This window comes from Tarenaya hassleriana, unplaced genomic scaffold, assembly GCF_000463585.1.
Source record: "Tarenaya hassleriana unplaced genomic scaffold, ASM46358v1 Cleome11, whole genome shotgun sequence".
Lineage (NCBI taxonomy): Eukaryota > Viridiplantae > Streptophyta > Magnoliopsida > Brassicales > Cleomaceae > Tarenaya > Tarenaya hassleriana.
Window position 1 is genome coordinate 1,917,334 of NW_010961290.1, and position 17,935 is coordinate 1,935,268.

At 40.2% G+C, this 17,935-nt stretch overlaps 5 protein-coding genes and 1 long non-coding RNA gene across 7 annotated transcripts; 2 read left to right on the forward strand and 4 right to left on the reverse strand.

Annotated features, from left to right (window-relative positions):
• Positions 1 to 44: 44 nt before the first annotated feature.
• On the reverse strand, positions 45 to 1,768 carry LOC104805504 (histidine-containing phosphotransfer protein 2). The gene is made up of 6 exons (XM_010530092.2): positions 1,569 to 1,768; positions 1,083 to 1,213; positions 861 to 932; positions 606 to 677; positions 377 to 449; positions 45 to 295 (listed from the first exon to the last, which is right to left on the reverse strand). The coding sequence occupies exons 1-6, from the start codon at positions 1,629 to 1,631 to the stop codon at positions 242 to 244; spliced, it is 465 nt and encodes a 154-aa protein (XP_010528394.1). The 5' UTR covers positions 1,632 to 1,768; the 3' UTR covers positions 45 to 241.
• Positions 1,769 to 2,156: 388 nt separating this feature from the next.
• Positions 2,157 to 4,468, reverse strand: LOC104805503. Its single transcript, XM_010530091.1, has 3 exons — positions 4,447 to 4,468; positions 3,630 to 3,783; positions 2,157 to 3,292 (listed from the first exon to the last, which is right to left on the reverse strand). The coding sequence occupies exons 2-3, from the start codon at positions 3,772 to 3,774 to the stop codon at positions 2,328 to 2,330; spliced, it is 1,110 nt and encodes a 369-aa protein (XP_010528393.1). The 5' UTR covers positions 3,775 to 3,783; positions 4,447 to 4,468; the 3' UTR covers positions 2,157 to 2,327.
• A 660-nt stretch (positions 4,469 to 5,128) lies between these two features.
• Positions 5,129 to 8,379, reverse strand: LOC104805508 (UDP-glucose 6-dehydrogenase 2). Of its 2 annotated transcripts, none has more exons than XM_010530099.1 (3): positions 8,275 to 8,379; positions 7,386 to 7,585; positions 5,129 to 6,635 (listed from the first exon to the last, which is right to left on the reverse strand). In XM_010530099.1, the coding sequence occupies exons 2-3, from the start codon at positions 7,574 to 7,576 to the stop codon at positions 5,384 to 5,386; spliced, it is 1,443 nt and encodes a 480-aa protein (XP_010528401.1). In that variant the 5' UTR covers positions 7,577 to 7,585; positions 8,275 to 8,379; the 3' UTR covers positions 5,129 to 5,383. The 2 variants fall into 2 exon arrangements, with proteins under 2 accessions (XP_010528401.1, XP_010528399.1); XM_010530097.1 differs by having other exon boundaries at positions 5,129 to 6,232; positions 6,983 to 7,585.
• A 1,465-nt stretch (positions 8,380 to 9,844) lies between these two features.
• On the forward strand, positions 9,845 to 11,090 carry LOC104805509 (expansin-A25-like). The gene is made up of 2 exons (XM_010530101.1): positions 9,845 to 9,995; positions 10,405 to 11,090. Exons 1-2 carry the CDS (start codon positions 9,860 to 9,862, stop codon positions 11,025 to 11,027), a joined length of 759 nt encoding a protein of 252 aa, XP_010528403.1. The 5' UTR covers positions 9,845 to 9,859; the 3' UTR covers positions 11,028 to 11,090.
• Positions 11,091 to 11,669: 579 nt separating this feature from the next.
• LOC104805511 (expansin-A23-like) lies at positions 11,670 to 12,936 on the forward strand. Its single transcript, XM_010530102.2, has 2 exons — positions 11,670 to 11,937; positions 12,189 to 12,936. Exons 1-2 carry the CDS (start codon positions 11,772 to 11,774, stop codon positions 12,800 to 12,802), a joined length of 780 nt encoding a protein of 259 aa, XP_010528404.1. The 5' UTR covers positions 11,670 to 11,771; the 3' UTR covers positions 12,803 to 12,936.
• Positions 12,414 to 13,496, reverse strand: LOC104805510. The gene is made up of 3 exons (XR_770507.1): positions 13,174 to 13,496; positions 12,917 to 12,971; positions 12,414 to 12,501 (listed from the first exon to the last, which is right to left on the reverse strand). It is a non-coding gene; the product is annotated as an uncharacterized LOC104805510 (long non-coding RNA).
• Between the last annotated feature and the right edge of the window lie 4,439 nt (positions 13,497 to 17,935).

Here is a 17,935-nt window from a genome sequence, read left to right on the forward strand (position 1 = left end):
AATTAAAAGTTCAGACCATTTTCTATTAGAACGAAATCAAAAGAAGCAACGAAAAGACCAAAGAGGCATCATATATCAGACAATAGAACACAGTCCAAATCTCATTTATAGAGACATCCAACTAAACCCTTTAGTCAACTCTTGAGAAGCCACGGGTAAAATACAAAAGCAAATGATTGAAAACTATGGAGTTATGTAACATGGGATTGGGACCATCATCATCTTCATCATCATTCTTAGTTTATATATTCACCTGAGGAACTGTGCCACCAGCTTGAAGGATCTGTCTCTCCAGCTGCAATTCACAAACAGTTCATAATCTAACCATTGAATGGGTTCTTAAGCAAACAAAAACAGATTGTTGATCTTCACTCACGTTGAACAAATCCTGAAGTTTGGATCTTAGCAGTTTATATTCCAGATCCACCTGCCTCAGACAGCTCAAACACCTGCAACAAAAGACCCATTGGATTGGCTCGTTCTTATCGCAGAAATTCAAGAAACAATGTCTCGGCCATGTTTTGCAGTATTCTTTCATATAATGAGCTAAGATGAATCTCATCTCATGAGAGGAAACTGACTTTATAGTTTTGCGTAGAACTCACCCTTCTTGGTGCTCAGCATCGCAGAAATCTTTGAAGGTGACACAAACGTTTTTTATCCTTTTCGCACCAACACTGCATAAGAAAGCAGGGATCCAGAAATCAAAGGCATGATACTTTGGTTTCTAAGACAATGTATATGTTATATGTAAAGACCGATATTTTCGTGTTCTTGACTATATGAATACGGATCAAGAGTTGGGGGGAGGGGGAGAGGGGAAGAAAAGAGAAACCCGAGATGAGATGATGAAAGATTACCTTGAGCTACTACCCTTCAGCTGATGAACGCTTGAGCCGATCTGTTTGAAATCTATATTTCCTGGCTGGTCCCTGAAGAGATTGATCAAACCATATATGCTTTTGAGCAAACAAAATTGAAAGAGAAAACCGATTATTGATTATATGAGGGCAGAGGCAATGACCCGGAAAACATATGATGAACAAACAAATGGTAACGATGAGAGTAAAACCAGATCTTACAGAACTCTCCCCATGTTAATGATAAGCTTCTCGCAGTCATCGAAGAAGAGATAGACAATCTCTGTCACAAAATCAGGGTTGCCCTCATCTTGCAGCTTTTTCAACTCGAAGAACTGATCATCCAAAACCTCCTTCACATGCCAAATTCAACAAGCAATGATCTCAGAAACCCAATTTCCAATGAAACCCATCTCAGGACAAACACTGAAACAGTTATCATGAATTGGAGACCCCTTACAGAACCCTAATTCTCTAGCCATAAGATTCTTAAATCTTGTAGTATCCAATTTTCCATTCGATTGTTCTTTAAAAACTTTTCATTCTTTCTGAGAATTCTCCAGACAGAGACAAACCCACCACCGAAAGATTCGATCTTTCATCGACAACCTAGAATCCAACGGAACCCATGTCGCTGTTTGCTCAAGATGATCCAAAATCCAGGAAATTTTTGTAAGGAAAATGAAAAACAGGGATACCAGAACCAACCTGTTGATAGAGAGAAATCGTATAATCGCGAAATTGCATCTGCAACTGAGCGATGGCGTCCATACTCAACTTTACAGCAAAGCAAAGCAGAGAGACGATGAGAAGTTGGTAAAGAGCAATTTTCTTGGACTGATTTTTGGTCTTCAAGATTTTGCGATAAGGAATAGATGCTGATGCTCCCTGTCTCCGCCCGTACCAAACTCGTCTTATAAGCCGTGGAAAAATTATTAAAAACACCAAAATGGGCCAAAAAAATTACCAAAAAATATCCGCATACTGAAAACAGAAAAAAAATCCAGACTTTCCATAAAAACTTGTAAAAGAATCTGAATTTAAATGTTTAGTCAACTAAAAGAGACATCTTTATGAAGAAAAAGATGTGAACTTTGAAGACGACATCAATCTTTCACGAGAAACCGAATTTTAGGTCTCGTCAGCTTGGAAGATGGGATCTTCTGGTAATGGTGATGAGGTGTGAACAGGAAATTCAGAATCTTGATTCTGGAAACTTCTTGTTGGGAATCTAAACCACTGGAGAGAGATCCAAAGATTCTCTGCAACACGTTCTTGTGGAGAAACAAGCCCAAATGCATGAATCATCAATCCAACATTCAGACAAAACTGAACTGTCAAAACATTTACAGAGACTTTTTTCTCAAGAAAACTCGAAGAAAACGTTGTATAACTGAAACAAAGAATTTGCCTACCCAAAACAAAATTTTCTGAGAAGATCACACTGCACATCATCTCGTTCAAGCTTCACAAGGGTTCTTGCTCGTCTTTCCTGATCTCTGAAGATACAGATGAATCCTTCTGATCCTCTGTGATACTTCCTTCTGTTTCATCCAGAGGTTTGACGTTACAAACACTAGCAGAAGCAGCATCTTGATGAGGTATTGCATCATCATGTTGGCCGGTGAGGGAATCCAGCATGAACTCGTCCTTATGGTCATCATCCGGTATCTGACATCCATCATCATCACTGTCAATATGTAGGGGCAAGCATCTGTTCTGATTCATGCGTCTCCTAAGCATGAAGACATTGAAGTAATAGCTAACAAGATCCTTCTTTGTTCGGGTCGGGAAAACTTCCAGTAGCTGAACCAAGAAGTTCTTACCCGATCTAGCAGGGTTTGTCCGGACAACTTCATGGAACAAGTCTTCTTCCTCAATCCATGTCACTGAAACAGTTTCCCCCATCTCATTAAAGCCCAATGCCTCGAAAGCATCATCTCCGAGCTCGCTCTTGAGAACTTCTCTAGCTTTAGCTACATGTTGTCTGACACAAGTAACAGAATCGTGATCTGGGCAAACACATTCATCAGCCTGCTTGTATCTCTGACAAACATTGTCTGAAACCGAGTCCAAACTGGGCATAGGAATCACACAAGTTCCTATAAGCCTCTCTTCATACGAGCAATCTGCACCATCTCCAAGTGGACACCAATCTGGAACATCGGCTTGATGCTCCGGACCAAGCTTCGGGGAAGGAAATTCTTCCGTAGAAGAAGATGCTGGTTGGTCTGTCTGCGCAAAGCATTCCGGAAAAAATGACAGAGCAAATCCCTTCAGGGAATCCAGATCACATCCTACGATATCGTTTTCCATCCAACACGCCTTGGAGCCTTGGCCAGAGGTTCCTGCTCCGCATTCATTTGCCATCTTAACCAAATCATTCGAAGGCCTTTCATCACCTTGACTCCTCCTCCCAGAACTGTCATCACCTTCAAATTCAATAATCGCATCCCGTCAAGCTTCTAAAAATCAATGTCTATAGACATACTTCCAAATTAAACAAAATTCCGTATATAGAGTCAAATGATCAGATAACAAACTAGCTCCAAAAAATGTCGGAAAATTAAAACTTTTTTCATGATTATCCAAATCCAAGCACCATATCAAAGGGCTATACAACAATGCTTTACATGTCCAATCCACCGGAAACAACAGGGAAACACAACGGTAGTTCGGGAATAATCTTTCACAGAATTCCTAATTCAAACGCAAGAACTTGCTCGGAATCTAACAGCTTGAGATTAATACTCTCACACATTTTGTTACCTGAGCTAAAAGAGACTGGATAGCCATTGTTTTCCGGAACAATGTCGATGATGGGACCAAAGTGATCGACGCTGTCCCAATGTCTCAGGTGCTTGCAAGCAATATTGTAAACATCCTCACCATCATAAGGCCGTTTGTGAATCATATTTAAACTCTGCAAGTGCCAGATGAAAACATTTCTAAGTTTCTGAAAGTGGAAACCTGGCCCAGTTACAGCTAAAACAGAACAGAACACCTTCGTTAATTTGAACTAAAGCTCAATCCATCAAACATAACTTGGGTTTCATAACATTATGGAAAGAAACTGACCAAACCTATTGTCGTACCTCGAAGATCTCTGGCAATGGAGAGACTGCGAGGAACCAAAATTATACTTTCGAAAATCCCGAATTATAATACCAGAAACAAATGTTAAGGCTCTTGTAATCAAAATAAAAACCACGGGGAAAATATAGAAAATGGCGGAGAAGTGGTAAGTGGGAATCGACCCAGATAACCTCTGACCAAGCGGATCTTAAGATGTGAATTATATATCAACGATCGAAACAGATTCACAATTATGAACATCGACAAACCCTAATCCTTAGAATTTCATTGAGAGATAACAATTAAGCGAAGATAATCGAGAGATAACAATGGTAAGTGGGAATCAGACCGGAATCAGGGAAACCCAGGAAAAGATTAAACGGATCGAAATCGAGAAAACCGAACAAATCGATCAAAAGTTCACAGCTTTTTCCGTGGAACGGAAAGGTTTCCGACAGAGCCGAGTGAAAGCGATAATTACCAAAGTGGGAAAGAAATTGAGAGGAATTACGGGAATGCCACTCGATCTGGGAAACGTGAAGATACTCTGTCTCTCTCCGTTAAAATGTCAGATCCAAATAATTTGTCCATTAATTAGTGTTAATGAGTTCGCAAGTGGAGGAAAGTGATTGGTTCCTCAAAGCATTGCTCAAATTAAACACGTGTCACTTTACAGGACTTTTTATGAATTAAAAACTTTATATTATATTCCCATGCTTTAAAGATATTTGTTGGGTGGCACATTTTGAGTCGATTTAGGATTCAGAGTCTCAAATTTTAATACGTATAATTTTTTATTTATTTTTACTCCTAGATCTAAACAAATTGGAATCGAATACGAAAAACGCTAACAAAATGAAGGAAACAAAAAGGTTTTAAAAATCGAATATTCTTAATAAAAAAAAATAAAAATACAGAAAAGCATATGACATATTGACATGAATCGAATTGGGGGGATGCACGTCCTGGCATGTGCGGTCCCATAATTCGAGCATTAACCCAATCGTCAAATGTCATAAAATACAATCATATACCAATACCATATAGGCCACCAGATCATTGAATTCGTACCAAATACCGAGCTCCGGTTATTGATGCGTTCATATTGTTTTATTTAAATACCACTTTCAAAAAATATTTTTTAAATGTATTGGAACATTTTTAAATCTTTTTTTTTTTTTGCGACTAGAAAAAGAGGATCTGAATTCTTTTTATTTAGTTCTTTCACGGACAAAACACACAGCCATGATCACAAACATAACATAAGAAAGATTATTGCACCACATTGTAATTAAAAAAAATGTAAACACAAGGTCTCGAAATATCGTAATGGGTAATAAAAATCTTATACGAACATGTAAAAAAAAAAAAGCAGAAAAAGATATATAAAAAAAAAATCCTCGTCCTCACCCTTTCTTCAAATTCTGAAGATCCACCGCCATGGATCCTTAGGCCACAGCAGGCATGTCCTTGAGCCATGCATCCAATGGCTTGCCGATGGAGTAAACGATGAAGCCGATCTCTCTCAGCTTGTCCGCGTTCACCACGTTCCTTCCGTCGAACACGAACGCCGGTTTCTGCATATTGTCGAAGATCCTCTGGTAGTCGAGCGTCTTGAACTCGTCCCACTCTGTCAAGATGCACACGCCATGCGCGTCCTTGGTGGCCTCGTACGCGTCCCAGGTGACGGCCACTTGTTTCACAGTGGTTGGGCTCATCGGCTGCAAGTGGAGCGGGTGGTCCCAGTCGAACTTGTTCATGGTCAGGTCCCTCTGGATCTGGTCCTCCGTCACCTGCGGGTCGTATATGCTCAGACGCGCTTTATCTCCCAACAGACCCTTGCACACGTCGATGGCCGGGGTCTCTCGGGTGTCGCCCGTGTCTTTCTTGAAGGCGAACCCTAGGACCGCGATCTTCTTGTTGGAGACCGTGTTGAACATGGACGAGACCACCCTGTTCACGAACCTGCTCTTCTGGTAATCGTTGATCTTGATGACTTGTTTCCAGTATTCCGCTACCTCGGGCAGCCCGTTGCACTCGCAGATGTAGACCAGGTTCAGAATGTCCTTCTGGAAGCACGAACCTCCAAACCCGACACTGGCGTTCAAGAATTTGGGACCGATCCTCGAGTCCTTACCGACCGCGTAAGACACTTCGGTGACATCGGCACCAGTGGCCTCGCATAGTGCCGACATGGCGTTGACCGATGAAATCCTCTGGGCCAAGAAGGCGTTAGCCGCCAGCTTGGAAACCTCGGCCGACCACAGGTTTGTGGTGAGGATACAGTCTTCGGGGACCCAGTGAGCGTAGACAGCCTTCAAAGCTTGGACGGCTTTCAGCCCTTCCGGAGTTTCCCGACCTCCGATGAGGACACGATCCGGTTTGAAAAGGTCCTGGATTGCGGTTCCTTCCGCGAGAAACTCGGGGTTCGACAGAATCTGGAATTTGATGCCTTTGCTGTTGTGGGTCAGGATCTTCTCAATGGCTTCAGCCGTTTTGACAGGGACTGTCGACTTCTCGACCACAATCTTGTCAGATTCAGACACATCAGCGATCATGCGGGCAGCGCTCTCCCAGTACGTGAGGTCCGCAGCTTTGCCAGCACCAAGACCCCTCGTCTTGGTCGGGGTGTTGACAGAGACGAAGACAATGTCGGCTTCCCTCACGTGTTTCTCAACGTCAGTGCTGAAGAAAAGGTTCCTCCCACGACACTGCTTGACAACGTCATCAAGTCAGATTCAGACACATCAGCGATCATGCGGGCAGCGCTCTCCCAGTACGTGAGGTCCGCAGCTTTGCCAGCACCAAGACCCCTCGTCTTGGTCGGGGTGTTGACAGAGACGAAGACAATGTCGGCTTCCCTCACGTGTTTCTCAACGTCAGTGCTGAAGAAAAGGTTCCTCCCACGACACTGCTTGACAACGTCATCAAGACCTGGCTCGTATATGGGAAGCTGGTCGCTGTTCCACGCATTGATACGGGGTACAGAGATATCCACGACCGCCACTTCGATGTCTGGACATACCTGGAAGATCAGAGGCGGGGACCCAGTGAGCGTAGACAGCCTTCAAAGCTTGGACGGCTTTCAGCCCTTCCGGAGTTTCCCGACCTCCGATGAGGACACGATCCGGTTTGAAAAGGTCCTGGATTGCGGTTCCTTCCGCGAGAAACTCGGGGTTCGACAGAATCTGGAATTTGATGCCTTTGCTGTTGTGGGTCAGGATCTTCTCAATGGCTTCAGCCGTTTTGACAGGGACTGTCGACTTCTCGACCACAATCTTGTCAGATTCAGACACATCAGCGATCATGCGGGCAGCGCTCTCCCAGTACGTGAGGTCCGCAGCTTTGCCAGCACCAAGACCCCTCGTCTTGGTCGGGGTGTTGACAGAGACGAAGACAATGTCGGCTTCCCTCACGTGTTTCTCAACGTCAGTGCTGAAGAAAAGGTTCCTCCCACGACACTGCTTGACAACGTCATCAAGACCTGGCTCGTATATGGGAAGCTGGTCGCTGTTCCACGCATTGATACGGGGTACAGAGATATCCACGACCGCCACTTCGATGTCTGGACATTTCAATGCAATGACCGCCATGGTCGGCCCACCGACATACCCTGCTCCAATGCAACAGATCTTCACCATTTTCGCTGTCTGCAGCATGAACCAAGCCAGAAAAAAAAATGAGCTCATAATCAGACCACCAAAGACAAATTCCTTAACCTAAGAACTCTACTGTAACATTCAGCCAACAGAAAATAACTTCCAAATGCTAAGTTGTAAAATTCCCAGAACTCGCTTCAAATCTAAGGAAAGAAATGTCGTCATAAGGAACAAGTCAACCAGCGCAACAGAAACCCGACCGACATTCTAAGATCTTGTCTTTAAGCGGAAAACTCGTAAATCGCTCAGATCTGAAACACACTTGCTAACGCCGACACCTAACGCTTGACGGTAACCCATGCAATCAAACAGATCACTCATGAACCAGCATAAAAATAGACATAGATCCAGACTCAAACGGTAAGTAAACCCAAATCCATTCGATAAAAAGAGCATCCATCATTGTTTCATTCGGATCCAATCACAAATCTAGCCCGCTTTACAAATCTGCGAAATTTCCAACTACAAACAACAGATCATCATTAAACGAGCAAAAACGGACAATGATCCATTGCATTCAAACATCCCACGCTAAATTATCAACTAAGAAGCATCGATCTAAGACCTAGCCACACCGACCAACGATTCAGAGCGGAATCAGCAGAGAATCAAGTACAATTGACGGGAAATTTCGCGAGAAAAGTCCATAATCCGACAAAAGAGAGAGGAATCAGCGTTACCTCCGAAGATTTAGGGAGAAGACAACAAAGGAGAGAAACAGGAGCGTGGAGAGGAGATGGGCAGAGAGAGTTTCAGAGAGATGCGAGGCAGTGAAATGGGAAGGACAGAAGAGGTGAGTAGAATTTATAGGAGGCGGGTTTCCGATTTCACCCCTCTCACCGACCAGAGAAAACTTCCGGTTTCGGTTGTGGAACATATAAAATGACGATACTACCCTTGAGAGCGTAAAGGCCACGCGCTTTGCGTCGTAAATCTCCACTGTCGTGCACGACGAACTCACTCCGAACCAACGAACGTTTGACCCCCCACCCTCGAAACGATTATTGCACCGATTTACAAAATTAAATCCTTTTTTGTCAATAAGAAATAAGACATAATCGACAGTAAATTACACTATTTCCCAATATTTAAAAACATTTGCAATATTTTAATTCATGTGGGTTTTATTAAATTTAAGACGGGATAAAAAACTGAAAAATATTTAAGAGCTTGTGTTGTTATGTCGCTTTCTCGTTGAAAGGAACTCGTTTCAAATAGATTCGAAAACTATCCAACAAAAAAAAGAGGTAACTGGTTGGTCCCCGCATTAACAGTGTGTCGAGAGATAGATTTTTAATGCACTGTCGATTTTATTTTATTTTTTAGAGACGGTGAGATTCTTGAAAATCGAAAGATATTTTTAATTAGGGAAACGACAAAGATATTGGGTGATTAGAAAGAAACAAAACATAATGTTTGTGTTTTGGAAACTTCAAACCCAAGTATGTGATTTTGCTTAAGGAATGAGGAAATCCTCTCTCTCTCTTGAGTGCATTCCAAGGTAAATGGAAATAATTGAGCCAAATCCATTGAAATAAAGTTGAAAACTCCCCAATCATGATGGCATGTTATGATGATTTCGAGAGTAAAATAAAAAATAAATTAATTAAATAAAGGAACGTGTGTTCTATCATCTAAAATGATCATTGCAAAGCTTTCTAAGATTAATCACAGCAATACTCATGACCCAAATTCCTCCGAAGGCCCATTAGGCCCAACTCAATCGGATCGATTCTGTTGAATTTACGCCCGAAGGCCCATTCGGCCCAACTCGACTCAATTGGAACTACAAAATAAAACGGCGTCATTTTGATTTGATGATTTCCTTCTGCAAAAATAACTGTTCCTTTTTTTCTTGTTTGAATAATATTAATAAATATAGCAATAAAACTACGAGTTTCGAATAAGAAACGAAAATCTGGTTTAATAACCTCAATCCATGCAATAATTTTCCAGATTAATCACAATCATTCCCTAAAAAAAATCTTACAACTTCAGGAAACAAAATTAAAATCATAGGATTGCGAATTCTAATTAATATTTAATTATCATAAATAACAAAAAAAAAATAGAATCTTAAATTTCCATACATTTGGAAAGCAAATTATGCACAAAATCGTGCAGCATCTCACATTTGATTGGACTACAAATAAAGAATCCATAACATCTTATTGCCTCTTCATGTTCTCCGTCTATATAAACATCAACCTTTTCATATTAGTTTTTATGTTTAATTGGAGAAGAAAAATATTTAATTAAAAAAAAATGGGTCGGCCAATGGGACTAGTGTTGATGCTGGGGATTCTAGTACTTGTCGGGGGCCGTACGGAGGCGATCGATACGGCGTGGTACGATGCTCATGCGACCTTTTACGGCGACATGGCCGGCGGAGAAACCATGCGTTAGTCTTCTTTTAATTTTTTATTTTATTTTCTCACTTTTTAAAAACGTTTTTATACAAATAGAGAATCAGTTTCATCCAATGACGATATAATTATTCATATGCAAAGCCCTTGTTTAGTATTTAAACAAAATGTTTTTGTCAAAATTAATTTGCATAACAAAATCTCGTGTATTATTAATAATCTAATGATTTTAAATAGTACAATGCATTTTTCTCTAATTAGAATTTTAAATCTTATCCTAATATAATAATAAATAGATAAATTAAATCCAAAGCAAACCATTTTATAATGATCATTTCTCAAAATTTTGAATAACTTAATATGCTAATATATAAACCGTAAAATTACATAAAATCTCCATAACTTTCAAATTATTTTTTCTTCATTATAATCAAAATTGGACAGAAGGAGCATGTGGATACGGAGATCTATTCAAACAAGGCTACGGCTTCGAGACGGCGGCCCTAAGCACGGCGCTGTTCAACAACGGCTTGACCTGCGGTGCGTGTTTCGAGATCATGTGCGTCAACTCGCCGCAGTGGTGCAAACGCAACGCCGGCACGATCAAGATCACCGCCACCAACTTCTGCCCGCCCAACTACGACCCGCCGGTCCAGTACCACTGGTGCAACCCACCGAACAAGCACTTCGACCTGTCCATGCCCATGTTCCTGAAGATCGCCGAATACAAAGCCGGTATAGTCCCGGTCAAGTACCGGCGGATTCTGTGCCAGAAGAGGGGCGGCGTCAGGTTTGAGATGAAGGGCAATCCGTACTGGATCCTGGTCTTGCTGTACAACGTCGGAGGGGCGGGTGACGTCACCGGCGTGCAGGTGAAAGGGCAAAACGGTAATTGGGTACAGATGAGTAGGAACTGGGGACAGAATTGGCAGACCGGAGAGAGGCTGGCCGGACAGGGGTTGTCGTTTAGGGTTCAGACGAGTGACGGGAAGTCGATTGAGTTCGGTGACGTAGTTCCCTCGAACTGGCAATTCGGACAGAGTTTTGACGGCAGCCGGAACTTCTGATTTGTTTTTTTTTTCTTTTTTTTTCTCCAATTAGATGAATTTCTGTTTTTTTTTTCAGGCATTATTGTTGTCTTTTCTATATCAATAAACGAGACTCTTTTTACCAAAATAAATAAATAAATAAATAATCGAGACTTTTCATATTTTAAAATTGATATTTTAAATAAAAATGGATTAGAAATCAAAATTTTGATATAAAAATTGATTAATTATATTTTTTGAAAATAAAAAATTTAAACTCGAAACTAATCAAATTAAAATCCAAAATATCCAAGTCCGGTGTAGAAAGAGGAGAAGTCGGTTTCCATTTTATAAGAACAGCACTCGAATAAAGGTCGGGGTTTGGGTTTAAACTTTTTTTGTTTCTTTTTTTAAAAAAATTGTTTTAATTTCGGATTTAAACTTGTTTAGTAGTTTCTGTACATTTATTTCTTATAATTGCGGCAAGTACCATTTTTCTATTTTTAACATCACATAAAGACAGGCACATTGGCAATATTTGGCATTCGATTTATGATGTTGCCATTCGAAGGTCCAAAACCAACTTATTACATTGCTAATAAAAATGTATACATTATACATTTAAAATATACGCCATAATACTTCCATACTTACCATAATCTTTCTAATTCCTCCGCCTATAAATACCGACATTCCCATCTATTTCAACACCAATCAAACTTTAAAAAACTATAATAAAAAAAATCACACAAAAATAAAAACAGTATAAAAAAAAGTGTAATCATGGATTTTCTCAAGAATATGATATATAAGGAAGCTTCACTGATGATGATGATGATGGTGATGGCCATATGGACAGTGCCTAAGGGTCACGCAGTTGGACTCGACACCGTATGGTATGACGCACGTGCGACATTTTACGGCGACGTCAAAGGTGGTGGCACTCAACGTAAGTTTTTTGTTTAACATGTTATAGAACGTGTTTAACATCCAACTAAACAAAAATTAATATTCATTAATAATAGCAACAAACAATTACATGACACTATCAAACAAACAACATTGATGAACCAAAAATCAGAGTATCCTACAAAAAAAATAAGTTGATATATATATATATATATATATATTTGATATATATAATAAAAAATTATTACAATTTTTTTTAAATACCTGGCCTTACACACATCGTCGTTGCAGAGGGAGCTTGCGGGTATGGCGACCTGAACAAGCAAGGCTATGGCTTAGCCACCACGGCACTGAGCACAGCCCTCTTCAACGACGGCTACGCATGTGGAGCCTGCTTCGAGATCATGTGCGTCAACGACCCAAAATGGTGCTTGCCCGGCTCGATCAAGGTTACGGCCACTAACTTCTGCCCACCCGACTACACCAAGACCGTCGACATCTGGTGCAACCCTCCTCAGCGCCACTTCGACCTTTCCGAACCTATGTTCCTCAAGATCGCCCAGTACAAGGCCGGTGTTGTCCCGGTCAAGTACCGCCGCATTCCCTGTGTCAAAACCGGAGGCGTCAGGTTCGAGATCACCGGCAACCCGAACTTCCTCACCGTCTTGCCGTTCAACGTAGCCGGTGCAGGAGATGTGAAGTACATGCAGGTCAAGGGGAGTAAGACCAACTGGATAACAATGAAAAAGGATTGGGGACAACATTGGACGACTGGGGTTGTGCTGGTCGGAGAGAGCCTGTCGTTTAGGGTTACGACCAGCGATGGGAAGACGATAGATTTCTTAGATGTGGCGCCCTCAAACTGGGGGTTCGGACAGAACTTTGACGGGAAGTGGAACTTCTAGGGGATTCGGGTTTTTTTGTTTCTAGGTTTTGTATGAAAGGATATGAATAAGAACCAAATGATGCAAAGATGATAAATAAAAGATCGAAAGTAGACATGTTCTGAATAATAATACCTAATGCTCTTGGCCCTGCATATAGCCTACGAGTTTGCATTCCGACCGAAGCAATCTGCGAAATGAGGCAATGGAGTAAATCACGAACGCAAATCAGAAAGATCATGACGAAGCACATATGATATCAGAGAAGAATAATGTGAAATAAATCTCTGTGAAACAGCTTAACGGGCAACATTCAGACGAAAAACGAGGCAAAATGCACAGGCAGATTGCGCCTGTACTCCTATGCATAATCATATACACAAGCTTCAGACCTGGTATAGATATCTGATTCCTTTCATTTCCAATCAAGCATGCCTAGAAGCCACAATGCCTCTTCCTTCGTGTTGGCAACATCACAGAAATCCAGCTGAATCCCGAATACGTCGATGGACCCGACATTGATATCCTCAACGTCCATGAAAGGCAACGAGATCCATGCTCGGATACCAGAGATGAAGGGGTGGCAAGGAGAGAAGTCAAGATACTCAAAGGCAAGCGGTCTATACAATCAAAAACAGATCGGTTGATTATCCGAGCAACCTTATCAGAATCCTTCCTTCCCAAAAACACAAATACACCAACAGTCTGGTTCAGCAATCACTCAAAGGTACTTTAAAAATAGGTATGCATTATTAGGTTCGTTTTCAGCAAATCATTTTTTGATTAATTACTAATGTTTATAGGACTGTGGCATACACGAACCACACAGTCTTGCCTGAGGCACTGGAGAAGTGGAGTTTAGAACTCATGCAGAAGCTGTTGCCACGACATGTGGAGATTATAGAAATGATCGATGAGGAGGTCCCACTCAAACCAACAACAAAATGTCTCTTGTTTTCTCTAGATGTCTTGTCCTAACGTTTTTTCTTGCATGTGTTGCAGCTAGTTCGGACAATTGTTATAGAGTATGGCACTGAAGATCCTGGCTTACTGGATAAAAAACTAAAGGAAATGAGGATCTTAGAAAATGTGGAGTTGCCTGCTGCATTTGCAGATGTTATTGTGAAGCCAAAGAAACCTTCAGTTACTGCAGCCGAAGACACGACTGATGAGTCTGTGGAATCAGAAGAAGAAACTGAAGCCGTGGTGGAAAAGGAAGAGGCAGAAGCCGCTGATGAGGAAGAGGAGGTTATCACAGAACCAGTAGTAGAACCACCGAAGATGGTTCGTATGGCCAATCTGTGTGTTGTGGTTGGTCATGCTGTGAACGGAGTGGCAGAGATACACAGCGAAATAGTGAAGCAGTCAGCAGGCACAATCATCTTGTAATTTTGCAAACAACTACCGGAGTTCGCACAAACGAACAATCAAAACTCGTCTACTCGAATCTCAAATGTGAAGGCTTAATTCTGCAAGACGAAAGAGGAGTGAGATCGATCTGAGCTATCTGGATGGATATTTCAGATGAAATTGCAAATCAATACACCTGAAAATTTCAATTCGCCGGAATAATTAGAAAATCGGCCAAATCGATTCCCCTTTTTCTCGGAATACCCTAACATTCAATTGGAAACTCATCAGCAACAACCAAAACCCAGAGAAAAAATGAACACAAACAAGATCCAAGGGGGAAAAAAACACCAAATCATAGAGAAAGCCCAAACGATCATCGCCAAGAGAACCTATCAACATGAATTCCAAAATCTCCGAAACTAACCTCCTATAAAAAAAAAACGAGGCTCAGAAACCTGCGTTCAATTCGAAGCCCACAAACGAAAAGGTTTGATCGGAAATGGAAGAAATTTGGTAGAAACCCATCGAAGACTTCAAGGCTAACGGCGGCGTGGAGCGAAGAGAAACTCGTTCAATGGGTCCTGGCCCACAAACTTATAACTGGGCCTAGACTACAACTCTACTGTGCAAGCCCAAATTTACACGGCCCGCTCTAATAATAATAATAATAATAATAATAATAATAATAATAATAATAGTGGAAAGATGACAAAAATAGTGTAGCATGCGAGACAAGGCATGTTACAGGGGCAGGGCTCCCTATTTGGCCACCCACCCAAAATCACAATGCCCTAAAAAAAAGGGAATAAAGTGAAAGTATAGAGGGAAAAAAAAAACATCACATGGACATATATATACGAAAAAGTATGAACTTTTGCATTTGGTTGGTCCTGTTGCTTTGATCCGAGTGTATTTGTTAATTTCATTTTAGTTACATATAGACATGCTAATTACAAATCAAGATATTTGAAAAGTGTTCAATATGGGTGTATGTTGAAATAAAGAAGAAGAAAAAAAAAGACCACCGCCATTTAGAAAGTTAAAACCAATGTTTAACATACGAAATCTCGTTCGACTAATTATTCGGCAAAACATGGAGACAACTAATATGAACACGATCATGATCATGATGATGAGATTTTGGTTGGGCAAATAAAGATCCTACGCATAACAATTGTTAAAAGGACGTGACATGTGACATGTGACATGTGACATGTAACATAAGTATATATGTACAAATATGTGGCTGGAATCATATATATATGCATGTGACATGCAGACAGCATGATAGTATAGACTACCAAATAGAGAAGAATATTTAAGAGAGGAGGATTTGGTTTGGTGGGTTATTATTATTATTTTTTTTGTAGAGAGAGAGAGAGAGAGAGAGAGAGAGCGCAAAAGGAATGAAAAGATGTGTGGTCAACATCTATTCCGTTGTAATGTGTTGCGTTAAAACATTGTGTTGGACCTTCACCCATCATATTGTCCCTCACTCCCACACTCACAAATGCCAAAAACTTGATATACATATACATGTATGTTTATATGTGTGTATGCATCTATTAATTATGGGTGTGGGTGTGGGTGTGGGTGTGAACATGAATGTGTGATTATATATCTATTTAATAATGTATCTTGATATATCAGCTAATGGGCATTTAATTTCGTAAGTTTTCCAATCTATATTCTCTACACATACACATCCTACACATATGGCGTTTGAAAAAAAAGTTATGAATGAAACATTCTTCATGATTAATTACAGCCCATCAGTCTTGTATACCTTCACCTAAACCCTATATATGATCCAATCCACGCACAAAAACAAAAACCACGTACGTTCCGTATATTTTGCAACAAAAGGTTTGCAGAATAATCGCCATATTAATAATAATAATAATAATAATAATAATAATAAAATATTTTGAAAGTCGAATCAAAGAAAGAATCACGTGGAGTACTAAAAAAAATGAAAGAATCACGTGGACAAAATGCCACACATGACGTGAATAACAATTAGAGCATTAGGAATCACTGCCTTTTGAAATCTTTTGTACATGTGAAACTTATGTAAACTTTTGGGTTATTTTTTGGTAGTAATATAACAATTACATTTCAACAAAAAAAAAACAATTAGAGCATTGAAAGCAAACCCGTTTATTTTATTTTTTTAAAAAGAACCCTTTTGTAATTACTTATATATATATATATATATTATGATTTAAGAAAATGGAAATATTTTGTAATAGTAATAATTTTAAAAAAAAATACGGTAGAGAGAGTGAGAGAGAGAGAAGCATGCGTAGGAGGAAGAGCATGCAGGGAATGTGCAGAACATTTCATTGTGCGTCTCTGTCCATGTGCCTTCACATGCCCCTTCTCTTATCTCCCCTTTTGAACTCAACATTAATTCACCTTCCGATTACATCTAGTTTTTTTTCTTCTATAAATCAAATCCGGTCTAAACAAATAGCAAGCACTAAAAAAAAATAGTGTTTAGAAATATGTAGACCTTGGTATATAAACCAATGACATATATATTTAAATTTTTATGTGACTAGTAAGCCAGGTAACTCATAGATCTAAACTATATAAAAAAAAGGGCTAATCTTATGAATCTTGTTTTCCCAATATATGAATTTTAAAATTAGATTGAGGGCGTATACATATATAATTATATATAAAAGGTCCCTACGACGACAACTACAAAGAAGGATTTGGTGGCCCATATCACCTTCACATGCACCCTCTACGGAGGCCACACAACCCTTTATTACACCTCTCTCTCTCTCTATCCCCTCCCACGTTATTTCTCTCCGCACTTAAATTATTAACTTGCCCCTTCATCTCTTTTTTTTTAAAAAAAAAAATTATCCTCCAAAAATAAATATTGCTTTATGAGTCTGACCTAATGATTGACACGTTCAATGTCGTGAAATTAATATTAGCTTGGTTGTATTAAAATCTCGCGAAATTAATATATGTTTTATACAAATTAATTCAAACGAAGAGGACTGATTTTTACGAAGAGAGTGTTACTAAATCCAAGATCGGGGCAAGTGTGATTTGGGATAGAGACGTGTGTGACTGTGAAAGACAAAACGAGGGGCAAAATAGTAAATGGAGGGAGATGGAACTTGGCATGTGGGTGTTCACAGGGAGAGAGGGTCAGTCAGGAGGCTCTCTGCTTTTTCACTGCCAAAATGCGCACTCCCTCCTTTTTCTTCCTTTTATTTAAATTTTCCAGATTGGGTCTCACTTTTCCGCTTATTTACGGTCTCGCCATTCCCCTCCGTACACTCTGAAAACAAAGGTGTTTTTTTTAATAATCTATAGAGACTGTGTACATATGATTGATTAATACCTAAAAGGATCCCAAACAAAATTCAATACACATATATATATATATATATTTGGGAAATGTGCAAAGAGAAAAGGGCAGTTATTGTTTTATGTTTCCATAAATGCCCCTTGCAGATATTTGCCAACGAATGCGTGACGGATGGATCGACAGTGAGATTTATCTCCGGTGCCTTGTTTATTTCCCCGGCCAAAAGGCCAGACAGAGAGACCCACGGAATACCATACGACAAACCACACAAAATTGCCATCAGTGGCACTCTCGTAATAAAACCAAAACTCTAAGACCCTTTCCATATCACTAGCCTTACATATACCATTAAAACCCCGTCGTCTCTGCCTGGCTTCTCTCTCTCTCTCTCTCCCCTGATGAGAACCTTAAAGACTCGTAAACCGAAACCCTCGAGGAGGAGGAGGAGGAATGAGTTCGGAAGAGCA